The sequence below is a fragment of the Leptinotarsa decemlineata genome, unplaced genomic scaffold (assembly GCF_025532065.1).
Source record: "Leptinotarsa decemlineata unplaced genomic scaffold, Ldec_3_MD MMD2_tig00001344_RagTag_RagTag, whole genome shotgun sequence".
Classification (NCBI taxonomy): domain Eukaryota; kingdom Metazoa; phylum Arthropoda; class Insecta; order Coleoptera; family Chrysomelidae; genus Leptinotarsa; species Leptinotarsa decemlineata.
In genome coordinates this window covers 817062-831229 of record NW_027412560.1, presented here as the reverse complement: position 1 = coordinate 831229, position 14168 = coordinate 817062, and the positions used below count along the sequence as shown (strand labels likewise).

General features: G+C 35.9%; 1 protein-coding gene across 1 annotated transcript; it reads right to left on the bottom strand.

The window, feature by feature from the left end:
• Window positions 1-4159: 4159 nt before the first annotated feature.
• LOC141482472 (uncharacterized) lies at window positions 4160-10023 on the bottom strand. The gene is made up of 2 exons (XM_074175807.1): window positions 9938-10023; window positions 4160-9882 (listed from the first exon to the last, which is right to left on the bottom strand). The coding sequence occupies exon 2, from the start codon at window positions 9823-9825 to the stop codon at window positions 4309-4311; it is 5517 nt and encodes a 1838-aa protein (XP_074031908.1). The 5' UTR covers window positions 9826-9882; window positions 9938-10023; the 3' UTR covers window positions 4160-4308.
• Between the last annotated feature and the right edge of the window lie 4145 nt (window positions 10024-14168).

The window sequence follows — 14168 nt, the reverse complement described above, 5'->3', positions numbered from 1 at the left end:
TTCTATAATGAACAATATATTTTCTTTTATCATTCAAATTTGGAATTAATTCGAGAATTTTCGATTGCATACGAGGTGGTATTAACTTTTCAACTAAAAATGGAAGATCAGAATGTTCATCATGCAACTCTTGTGGATAATGAATGTCCACTTCAAACACATACCCATACGGACTATCAGAACTCACATTCATCAGATCAAGGTTAAGAATTTCATTAGGTGTCAACCATGTAAATTCACTTGTTGGTAGAGGTTGTGACATGCTATGACCGTATAGATTCGTTGCATCTAAATATGTAATGAATGTGGAAGGTTCATTGGGATTATAGTTTGGTGAAAATTTATTATTTGCTATATGTTTCCTCTTACTACACTGACTAATTCCACCTCGTATACCTTTTTGAAAAAAGTGAATCATATCAATGTCAGTTACTAATTCCAATTCAATATTCGTATACTTCAACATAGCACCCCAAGATAATCCAGGTGCAGTGTAATAATGTGCTGGATCTAAGTTATAAATCTCCAAACTTGTGATGCGAAAGTTTTCAAAAATGTCACATAATAGTAATACATCCGACTTCACAGTCTACTTCTGGCAGTCGAACGATACAGTCGACTGGCTTGTGTAAAATTTCACAAAAAGTGTTTAAACAGTTTTTATTATTCGGTCTAAACGAAATCTCCTATTGATAAATCGACCATCGGTCAGGTTCCAGTCAACGTAACTAATTCGTTGCCAAGCGTATATTTCAGCAGGACCGCAATCTAAACGAAGCAAATGTCCTTTCATTCGAACGTACCTCCGTAAACGTTTCAGATGACAGACATATTCAACGAAGAGGGTATTTCTATGGAAATATCCCAATCCACAACCAACAATCAAGCTGAAATTCCAGAAAGACTTCCTACATCATATTCAGGTGCAGTAAACCAATTTAAATTTCCATCTAAAGATCAAGCCATTTTTTTCCGGCCTCAGGAGAAGCTAAATTGCAGGAGTATATACTTGCTCTCGGTGAAAAAGTACAGCCTAAAAATATTATTTTTTCCTCTCGTATCTCAAATAATAGGATATGTATTTACCTATCGAGTAAAGCACATGTCGATAACTTTTTAAGCGAACATGGGCATATAACAATTAGTGGCGAAACTATTACAGCCCGTAGACTAGTTTTACACCATCAAATCGTCTACTATTATCGAATGTCTGCCCCATCATTCCCCACAATGTTATAGAAAGAAAACTGAAAGAAATTGGTTTCTACTGCCCCATCACCTTCCTGAGGGTTGGAATTCCTAATCCCGAGTACAGGCACGTACTCAATTTCCGAAGACAAACCTATTTCAATCCTGATAACACTCCGGCCATCCCCGAATCCATCGTTCTTGAATACGATAATACGTTATACCGTATTTTTCTATCCGATGACAACCTCAACTGCTTTAAATGCAAAACGCATGGACACATTGCATCCGCTTGCCCGAGGGCAACCCACAGCAAGTGGAAATCCAGACATCAACAGAAAACAGCAACATTGCTCCGGAAAAATTCCAACAGAAGACACTCCAGAAATTTCTGAAAAAAGTAACCCACTAATTGCTCCCGAAAATACATCGAAAATTATTATCCCTTCCACTGCTCAGAAACGAAGCATGTCCGATACACCAAGTCCTACCGCTGAAAACGAGATGAAGAAAGACTTCATTAAACCTCTCAAACCGAAGACAAAGAACCAAAAAAAATTAAGTAAAGAAAATTCTTTAACAATGGAATCCCTCATTATGCCAATCAAAGCAACAATTGAAAATGAACTACCGCCATTCACCCTCAACTTTGATCAATTATCAGACTTTCTGGAGAACTCAGTTGGCGCTTCGGACATCCTTAGTATTGCAAAAAATTATACGGAAGATATTCAGGGTCTGCTAAATATGCTATTGAAGATATATCCTTTACTCACGGATCGTAGAATCAAATTAAGAATCACTAAGATTACAAAAAATTCTTAAACAATTAAATGCAGAATTGGAAACCAGCTCCAATATTTCAGTATCAGATGAAAGCGAATGCTCGCTAGAGACTTACTGATTGATCTCTCGATATCAACTCTAATTTACAAATTATCCCACATTCATATTACAATGGTATATCAATGGGGTTCTTACCCATCTAGAGATGCTGAAATTGCTAATAAGCGAACAGAAACCTTCAATAATTTGTTTGCAAGAAACCAATTTCAGTAATAAACATACATATGCTCTTAAAAATTACAAATCCTTTCACAAAATCAGAACAACGGGCTTCAAAGCAAGTGGCGGTGTTTCTATTTACTGCTCGGCATCTATAGAAGCAAGAGAGATCCCTCTCCTGACTGAAATAGAGGCAATGGCAGTGTCAGTAATATCACCACGGCGCATAAACATTTGTAACATTTACATTCCACCTAACAGAGATATTTCTGTAATGGAAATGGATAATCTAATCCGGCAAATACCAAAACCTCGAATAATATTAGGTGACTTCAACAGTCTTAATCCTATATGGGGAAGTGTTTCATTGAATAATAAGGGGGCAGTAATAGAGGAAGTAATGGATATATCCGGTCTAATGCTTCTAAATACTGGTGAAGTGACAAGATGGAATCCAGTTACTGGAAACCACTCCATACTCGATTTGAGTCTATGTGATCCTGAACTTTTCCCACTTCTTAATTGGGAGATTCCATCATTTTCCTACGACAGCGATCATCTGCCCATTTACATTCGGGATGGTCGTAGTCCCGGAACTCTGGAGGGGGTCACCCCGAGGTGGAGGCTGGGAGATGCTAGCACAGAAAAATGGAATATGTATGAAGAAATCGGAGATAATAAACTAAACCAGATGACATTGCCGTCAAGAGAAAACATCAACAATTATGTTAAACAGTTTAACGACATCATCACTGAAGCAGCCAATGCTTCAATAGGAAAAACAGCAAAAGTAGTGGGACACTTTCCTGTCCCCTGGTGGAACAAAGAGTGCAAATCAGCTATCAGGCAGACAAAGACGGCTTTTAACAGACTATAAAGAAAACACACTGAAACAAATCTCATTCAATTCAAACAACTGCGGGCACGAATGAGATATATAATAAAACAGAACAAAAAGAAGTCCTGGAAAAAGTATGTCTCCTCCATCAATTCTTCCACCCCTATGTCGGATATATGGAAAAAAATTAAGAAGATAAAAGGTGCCAAGATGAATATGGAAATATCTGCGCTGCAAATGGGAAATTCAGTAATTTACGACAAGGCTGAAATATCCGATAAACTGAGCGACACTTTTCAGAATCACTCGAACAGTAATGCATACAGCCAAGAATTCCAACAAGTGAAGAAAATCCAGGAACTTGACGAAATTCAAATTGAAGAAGACCCCCACCACCATCTGAATGTACCTATCACAATCGTCGAGCTGAACGTTGTTCTCTCAAAGACAAACGATTCTAGCCCGGACATGATACAATACCATATTTTCTTTAAAAAACTCCCTATATCAGGAAAACATCATCTTCTCAACATTATGAACAGAATATTCCTCTCACATCAGTTTCCATCCAGCTGGTCAGAAGTAATTATAATTCCGATACTGAAATCAAATAAGAACAAAACAGACCCACATTCGTACAGACCTATATCCTTCATCTGTATCATGTGTAAAATGCTTGAAAAAATAATCAATGCAAGATTGACCTACTTCTTAAAACAGAATAATCTTGTGATTCCTGAACAAAGCGGTTTCCGAAAGTACAGATCCACTCTAGACAATCTTGTGAATTTAGAAACAGATATCAGGGAGGCATTTGCCAATAAGCAAAACCTAATAGCAGTCTTTTTCGATCTAGAAAAAGCGTATGAGCGGGTATGGAAATATAAAGTCCTTAAACAACTGAAAAACTGGAAAATCGATGGAAACATCTTGGCATTCATACAAAATTTTCTGGGGAACAGAACCTTCAGAGTGAGAGCTAATGGAGTACTTTCTGACCTCAAGACACAAGAAAATGGTATTCCACAAGGTTCATCTCTAAGTGTTGTATTTTACCTGGAATATCTAAGTTAAATCCGGTCTCGAAGAACGAAATATTGAAATTCAATGTCAGTCAAAAAAGTTTTTTTTTTATTCTCTCTGTTTTAGTTACAACAACTGAACATCAAACTAAATATAATTATATACAGGGTAAATGAGAGAGTAAACAAATAAAAATGAATATAAATACTGAACATTCTCTCCCGCAGTAATTGATTCGAATGAAAGAAATTACTTCAAATCTGATTATTCTCGGGAGACTTCTCTTTGAATACATCAAGTATGCAAAGTGTAGATACAGCTCGCTTGAATGTTGTTCCAGAAGCTGTAACAACATCAACCACTCTGATTTTGCCATCCTTCCCAGGGTGAACATTTGTAATTCTTCCTTTCAGCCAAATGTTTCGTGGACTATTGGAGTCATAAAATAGAACAATATCCCCTATTTTGACATTTCTTCTCTGCTGGTGCCATTTATCTCGTTTTGCTAGAGATGGTAGATATTCTTTAGCCCACCTTTGCCAAAATAAATATGTGAGCTTTTGTGCTGCCTTCCATTTGTTCAATAAACACAAATCCCTTTCATCAGTTTCAGCACAAGGTAACGCTGAATAACAAGTTCCAATCAAAAAATGATTTGGAGTTAGAGCCTCCATATCATCTGGATCATTGGGTACATGGGTAAGTGGTCTCGAGTTCAAAATATTCTCAACTTCTGCAAATACTGTCCTTAAAACATATTCCTGGGGGTATCTTGTTGTAAGAACTTCCGACACATTTTTCTTGATAGATTTTATCAAACTCTCCCATGATCCACCCATGAAAGGAGCTAATGGCGGGTTGAAAAACCATTTCACATTTTTCAGCGTACAAAATTCTTTTATTTTATTTTGGTCAAACGATTCCAAACTTTTTTGAAGTTCTCTGTCACTTCCTTTAAAATTCCCTCCATTGTCACTATACATCTCTTGCGGAAAACCTCGTCTACTACCAAATTGTCGAAAAACATGAATGAAACCATCCGTGCTCAGGTCGTGTGCAATCTCTAAGTGAATTGCTCGTGTAACCATACAAGTGAATATCACCCCATATCGCTTCTCCCGACTTCTCTTGACTGAAACTAAAAGAGGTCCAAAATAATCAACTCCAGTTTTTATAAAAGGTCTCACTGTCCGTTCTATTCTACATGTTGGAAGCTGTCCCATAATCGGAGGTTTCGGCAAGGATTTCCTGTTCTTACACTTTTGGCAGTTTGTCCAGCAACTGCGGATAGCTTGTCGCATACGTAGTATCCAAAACTTTTGTCTCATGCTATTGAATACAGTGTCTTGTCCATGGTGATTGAACTTCTCGTGATAATAAAATATAAGCAGTTTCGTAATTTTGTGTTTCGGGTCTAAAATTATCGGTCTTTTCACATATTCATCTAAAAGTTTGGAGTTATCTAATCTTCCACCCAATCTGATCAAGCCTTCTTCATCAAGGAAACAATCCAATGTATACAGGCGACTCGTATTTTTCACAATGCCATGAATTCTCAAAGATTTCATTTCTTCACTAAATGTTTCCTCTTGACATCTGCTAAGTAGATTTTTTTCAGCTTGATTTAATTCTGATACTTCTAATTCACCTGAAGTTTTTGCTCTTGTTTTACAATTTTGTATGAATCTATATATCCAAGCGGTTGATCTCAATAATTTTTGCCATTTAGAGAATTTATTTGGATCAGTCGTAACTACATTTCCTTTATCGTTCATATTTACATGAACCAGTACATTATTTTCTTCTAAGTCTACTTCTTGTCCATTATTATTTGTTCTGAATTTTTCTTCAACAGGCCAAAATTCTGCGGTCATGTACAAAAATTCTGGTCCCTTTAACCACCTACAGTCAGGAGAAAAATCCATCTTCGAGTACTGCTTTGTTGCTTCATCTGCCACGTTTTCTTTTGTTCCAACATATCTCCAATCACAAGTATTCGTGAGCTCTTGAATTTCTCCCAAACGTTGCGCTACGAACATTTTGAAGCGTCGAGCTTCCGATCGAATCCAATATAATACTGTTTTCGAGTCAGTCCAATATATTGTATCATCAATTTTTAAGTTCAAAACGCTTTTTAAGCTTGAACCCAGCCGTGATCCAATTAATGCTGCCTGTAGTTCAAGTCTTGGTATAGATAGTGGTTTTATTGGTGATACTCTGGTTCGTGCGTTCAAAAAACAAACTTTAATGCCATCTTTTCCAGACCATCTCAAATATGCGACACTTGCATACGCATTCTCAGAGGCATCACAGAAGATATGAAGCTGAATTTCAGAATCGGACCTATTCATTTCACAATATTGTCTTGGCAATTTAAAATCATCAACTTTCCTCAAATCTTGTATGAATTTCTCCCATTTGATAATCCAACTGTCTGGTATTTCGTCGTCCCATCCTATCTGACTTCTCCATGTTTTCTGTAATATGATTTTACCTTGTATCAAAAAGTTTGCGAGAAATCCGAGGGGATCGAAGACTGACATGACGATCTTGAGTACTTCTCGTTTTGTCGGTCTTCTGTTACCTTCCAATAAATTTTTGTCAATTTTATGGAATTTTGTTTTGAATTGAAAGATATCTTTTTTGGGGTTCCACCATATACCCAAAATTCTTTCCTCTGAAGAATTCAAATTTTCGTCAAATTTGGCCAATAGTGAGTCATCTATGTCTTGAAATAAAATCGGGTTATTGGAAATCCAATTACATATAGTGAATCCACCTTTACTATGTACATATATTACGTCCCTTATCAATTGTTTTGCCTCCTGGACATTATCTGCTCCTCCAAGATAATCATCCATATAATGATCATTGATGATGGCTTTGACCGCTTCAGGATATTCTTCTTGGAATTCTTTGGCATTTCTGTTCTTGGCCTCCTGGGCTAAACACGGGCCACACGATGAACCAAAAAATACCACATTTATTTCATATACATCTGGATCATCATCTTTTCGCATTCCTCTGTATAAAATTCTCTGTGCTGATCTGTCTTCTTTCCGGACATTCACTCTCAAAAACATTTCTTTGATGTCTGCTGAAAACGCATATCTTTTGATTCTAAAATTCAAAAGAATTGTTTGAAGTGAATTGTACAAATCCGGTCCTGTCAGCAGAAAGTCGTTTAAGGAATTACCATTACTTTTCGAAGAGGCATCAAATACGATTCGTAATTTATTGGGTTTGTTTGGATTCATGACACCGAAGTGTGGCAAATACCAGATTTTTCCGTCGTTGAGATTATCTTCTGCATTAGAAATTTTCGATATATAATTTTTCTTAATCATATCTTCAAACTTTTCGCAATACATTCGACCAAATTCTTCATCTTTGTGCATTCTCCTTTCCGTACAAACGAGTCTTCTCATGGCATTTTTTTTACTTTCCGGTAAATGATGATTACTCTTTTTCCAAAGCAGTCCTGTTTCAAACGTGTCACCTATTCTCCGCATTGTAGAATCCATGATCTCTTGAGCTCTAATGTCTTCTCTGGATAAAGATTGTCTTGAAGTAGGAAATGATTCCATTTTCCATTGTTCTTTAATCAGGTCATGGAGAATGTCTAATTCATCTTTTTCTTTCAAATCCACAAAACAAACAAATGTATTCATATTATCATTACTATGATGTAAATTTCCGTGAACTACCCAACCTAACAATGTTTTCGTGAGTGCGGGTCCATGCCAAGGCCCCGAAATTATTTTCTTGCTTACCAACAATGGCCAATTGTCTTGACCAATCAAAATTTTAGGACGTACATCGATCATAGATTGTATTTTGTTGTCAATATAAGGATATTTCAAAGAAATCTGATCAATATCGACAGTTTGTTTTGGCAATGAAAGATTTTTGATCGTTCGAACATGCCTCAAATAAAAATTCGAATTAGAATTACACGTTTTTGACGATATTTTGAAAGTAACAATTCTTGAGTCATCCTGCTCTTCTGTCTGATTATTTGTCCATTGGATACATAAAGACTTTTGAGGACCATCAAGATCCAAATCATCAGCGAGATCTTTATCAATTAAAGTTATGGTACTAGCATCGTCCAAAAGAGCATATGTATCAATTTCTTTTTTGCCATTTGAAATAGAGACTGGTAAAATTTTCAGTAACACTCGTCTATTTGATGAAATATGACAATTGGTTTCAATATCAGTGACTTGCGAAGTAGAATTTGTTTCTCTATTCTCTTCATTTTTATGTAAAAGCTCATGATGTACTCTCTTGCATCCATCTACTGTACATATCTTTTTTCTTCTACAATTTTTCAAACCATGAAAAGGTGTCAGGCAAGAAAAACAAATTCTATTCTTTGTCGCAAAGGACCATCTTTCATCAACGGAAAACGACTTGAAAACATGACATGAAAATAAACCATGAAATTGATCTTTACAGCAAATGCATTTTTTGCTAACAAATTTTGTGGCTAAAGTGATATCTTTATTTCTGTAATTTTCTTTATTAGCCTTGAATTCTGAAATTTGTGGAATTTGAAGTTGACAAGCTGCATTAGCTTTAGATCCTAACCATGAACAAAATTCAATGAGTTTATTTTTCACTGTCTTCTCAGTAATATATTCCACCCAATTCAATTTGTAAGAAGTCGGTAATTTATTCAGAAGTTCTTGTAATAGCAAAGGATTACATAAGTGTTCATTCTCCTCCAATGACTGGACAGTATATACAAAATTTTTAACTTCGTCTGAAAATGCTATCAAAATATCTAATTTGTCTTCCTTAATTATTGGAAATTTTCTCAAACGATCGAGTAATAAAGTAATAATATGTTCAGATCGACCAAATCTATTTTTTAATAATTCTATTACTTTATCAACATTTTGCGGAAGTATTAATAATGCTTGTGTTATTTTTTTGGCAGGACCTTCAAGACATTTCTGTAACCTGCTTTGATTCTCCTCTTTTGAATAACCACACAAAGCAGTAGAATTTTCAAACTGGTGAATGAAATTGGGCCACTCTGTAGGATCCCCATTAAAATTCGGCAAGTCTTTCGGAACACTCTGTCTAGTCAAAATTTTCTTTATGTCATTATTGTCAATTGATTGACTAGACATTTCTCGTGAATTGAAATTTTTCCTAACGTCATTTTGACAGTTGTTTGCATTTTTAGGAGTAGGATATATTTCTGCGTTTGACAATGTAGAAAATGGTTCACATACCTGAGAACAGCAAGGCGTGCAATTTTTTGTGTCATTATTACCATTCCAAGTGAACTCGTTTACCCATTTTTGAACATTCGAACCATTGTTAATCACTGACCCTGATCCACATGATGGAGACTCATCTTCCACTGATACATCCGAAGATTCATATTCTATTTGTGACAACTTGAAGGCTAATTGTAAGTCGAGAATCTCTTGTTCTTTCTTCAATAATTTCTGCTCCAATTCTTTCTTCTTGATTTCTGTCTGAATCATCAATTCTTTTTTGACTTTTTCTGAACGGGCGCTACTAGTTTTGGACTTAATCGATTTCTTTTCTTGAATGGAACCCTGCCGTGACATTTTCTTCTTGCTGTCTGCATGTGAATACTTACAAGTGGAGTTTTTGTCATCAATGTCATTACTCTGCTCCAACTGTAAGCCACGGGAAGAAATGTTGTCTTGTTCCCTTTCACTACTGATAGAAATCGCTTCCTTTTCCCGTTTTTCTGCTAATCTCTCGCTTCTTCGATTTTTTGACATGTCTCAATAGGTTGATTCGGTAAAGGCGTAGAAGGACCAATTAATGTTGTATTTTACCTGGAATATCTAAGTTAAATCCGGTCTCGAAGAACCAATTAATGTTGTATTTTACCTGGAATATCTAAGTTAAATCCGGTCTCGAAGAACGAAATATTGAAATTCAATGTCAGTCAAAAAAGTTTTTTTTTTATTCTCTCTGTTTTAGTTACAACAACTGAACATCAAACTAAATATAATTATATACAGGGTAAATGAGAGAGTAAACAAATAAAAATGAATATAAATACTGAACACTAAGCGCCACCCTTTTTCTGGTTGCCATAAACGATATTCTGGAAAATATTGTAGCTCCGATTGAAGCTAACATTTATGCTGACGACTTAGTTTTATACACTAATGGCAAAAATATTCAATCATCAACCAAACTTCTCCAACATGCCATAGGACATCTCGAAGAATGGTCCAAGCGAACAGGACTTCAATTCTCTGCCAAAAAAACTAAATGCATGGTATTCACTCAAAGTTCCAATGTGCAGAATCCATCCTTAAGCTTGTACAATCAACAACTGGAATTCGTTGATAACATGAAATTTCTCGGACTCATCTTCGATAAAAAACTTCAATGGAAAAAACATATAGAGAAACTCAAACAGTCATCCTAAAATGGTCTTAACCTACTAAAAACTCTAGCTAGCTATTCCTGGGGAGCAGACTACTCAACCCTGATGCACCTGTATGAATCAACAGTGAGATCAAGATTAGACTACGGAGCTATAGTGTACTCAAGTGCCAGAGAAACAATTTTAAAACTATTAGATAGCGTTCATCATGCTGGTATAAGAATAGCATATGGAGCGTTTCGGACTAGTCCAGTGGAAAGCTTGTTCGTTGAGTCAGGAGAACTCCCATTACAACTGAGAAGAAACTACCTCAGTATGACCTATGCTTCAAGAATTTCATCCAATCCTAAAAATCCTACTCATAGTCGCATTTTTCCCAAGCATATAAATGAAATATACCAACAAAAGACCCACATTATGCCGCCCATACATACCCGCATCCGCAGAATACCTGTCACTATCAACCTCTCATCTACATATCCCATTTCCTCAAATACTCCTCCTCCATGGTTAATCGATATTCCACCCTGTAACACAGAACTGCTTATACTCCCAAAAGATGAAACTCCTGCTGCACTGATCCGAAAATCATTCCAGGCCATTTCTTCTAAGTTCTCTAACTTCAATCACATCTATACCGATGCTTCTAAATCAGAAAAAGGCGTGGGAGCAGCCGTATTCAGCAAACATGAGAGTAAAAGTTACAAACTACCTAGCGTCAGCAGTATTTACACTGGAGAGGTTTATGCCATCGCACAGGCAATTATACATGCGAGACAAGTAAATGAAAACTCTGTAATATTCACAGATTCATTGAGTGCAATAGAGGGAATTCGCCAATTATATCCTAAACATCCTCTTCTACAACAAATTGAGATTGAGCTTTTCAAACTTTACCAAGAAGGAAAAAGAGTCGAGATAATCTGGATACCTTCACACATTGGGATACCAGGAAATGAGAAAGCCGACATGCTGGCACGTAACGCTCTCTCAAACACTAGTGCAGTGACATTCGGAAAAACACTACACACAGACATATATCGTCAGATTAAAACTTCCATAAACGCTATCTGGGAGCAGAAATGGCAATCTTCAACTGCCAATAAACTGTACAAAATAAATCCCAACATGGAAATAAAAAATTACGCTGCCCTTAGTCGGAAAAATCAAATAACCATAAGTCGCCTAAGAATTGGACACACATTGGAATAATGTAATAAAATATGTCAAACGAATCCATATATTTAATTCAATTTAATGTATACCGATATACTGTATCTCATATGTACCGCCGCTAATAACCCTATGTGGTTGATGCGGTTTGAAATCTAATTAAAAAAAACATCCGACTTCAAATACAAATCAGAGTATTCAGCCAAATTCTGACACTCGAATAAATTCCACACATTTCTAGTCCTATCATAATCATTTTCTGATATATGTTCACAAATGAGTTTGTCATAAAACTGATTTTTTGTTGGAAGTGATGGATAATTCAATTTGTCAATGTCATCAACGAAGCTATATGGAAATACCCCTTTATGCCTCATCCAATTGAATTTCTCAATTTATTGAAATTGTTTATGCATCTCCAAACATTGATCAGAGGTCAAGTTAGTACCCAACTTCTCCAACGAATTAGTCATAAATTTATAACTATCGATAAATCTCATTTTGAGATATTTCTTCTTAACCTTACCATCTTTATCGATATAGGTGTGTGTGAAGAGATGCTTAGTGAAAGATATGTATTTCTCTTTTGTTCGTGGGATGACATCAACTTTATCTTTATTCCTATACAGTTCTTCTATGAATAAATGGCAATCATAGCCGCCTAAATTGTGGAAAATAATAGGTACAAAGTTAGGTATTTTGAAATTCAAATTACATTTGGAATGAGCGGCGTGTGATCTTTTCTTTCCTGTAACATGACAATGATCTCTAACTTTGACTACACCATCAATAAATGGTTTATTACATATACCACAAGTTCCGGCTGCAGCAAATTGTTTCTTTTCTTCGAGGGTTTGTGCATCCATTGGTATAGGGTATCTGAGATGATTTTCATATATCTTTTTCAAATCATCTTCAATGCTACTCACAAATTTCTGAACTGCATCTACACCCCTATATGTAACAAATTTTGACAAATCATCATTATATGAACATTTTATCAGATAAGCAAATGAATATGGAGCATGTTTGAATGTTTTATTCGTGTATGAACTTTCTGGATTTGGCTCATTCACGTGAATCAGTACAAGTAGTGATTCAAAATCAGCATATACTACAAATGGTACCCTCTTTTGTCTCTCAAAATTTTGAAACATTAATTTATTTTCCGCAACCATACGACCATATTTATTGATCTTAAAATTGGTGCTTGGTGATGTTGTACTAACGAGATTACAATAATTCATCTTATGACGTAAAAGCAATCTCTCGCTGGAAAAATATATCAAACATCCATCACAAAAATATTTTTTGTAATCAAGAGCTGATAGTTGACTGGAAACTAATCGTGAAAGATCTTCAATCCAACAATAGTGACTATTACCGGAGTCATCAGTTATAAGTTACAAATTGACATGTCTCCGTAGTCTTCTCTGTGAGTATCGCAATGGACCAATCACATCATACTTCACTTTACCCTTATCAAATTCACTCTCTAAACCGTAAACATTAATTGAAATATCATTCCTATCTTCAAATCTTTCAATACTCTTATCATTAACTTCAACCGGAAAATCTATATCTATGACATCTAAAACATTGGAAAAATGTGGATATGACGTAACTTCGGACACTCTACCATTTGCAGGATATAATGCTAATGTTATAGCCCACGGAAAACAGTGTTGATCTTCGTTACGAACATTCACGACAGCTTTTCTCCATTCAATGCATTCAGGCAGCTTCACATATGAACGTCCTCCCAGTGGACGGTATTCATTGATATTGACTTCGAGAAATAGTATTTTTTCACAAGTCCAACCTAAATTACAAAAAAAATAAATATTACTACTCAATCTCGTTGAAATTTACAAAAAAATCAATACCTGAGTCACGTTCCTGGAATTCAGTCGTTTGAGCCACAATTACAGCACGAAATCCATCAAAAACAGCATTCAAATCTGAAGATTGGTCCACTATTTTATTTTGGGAATTGAATGACTTCGTGTCCCTCGAATCTTGAGTCTGAAGAATATAATTCCCAAAAACTTCCATATTCACCTTGATGCTTTTATGGATCCTGATGACCGATCCCAGTAATTCAATGACCTTCTGCCTAATCTCCTTGAAAAATGACATGTAGTCACTGGATACAATCGAACTCTCAACCCTGTACGTAGCAATGCGGCAATTGAGTGCATTCGTTATAATTTGAACACTTTCAGACAATTGAACACATGCATTATTTTTATGACTCATGGTTCTTCGGTGAGAGTTCACTTGCATCATAAGAATTGTCACATTACAGCAATTGCAAGTATACATTGGTGTTGCATTGTCCACTTTCATCCGTTTCACTGAAGGCCATCTTTGGCAACTCTGGAGCTGATGCCGACGAAGATTATCACTACGAGTGAAAGATTTACCACAGTCACAGGAATAAATTTTATATAATAATTCTCACTAACTCACTTGATGTAAACTGACATAACCAACACTCGTCCGCTTCTTAAATATAGTCTGATCGGGCCCGTCAAGACGTCATAGCCA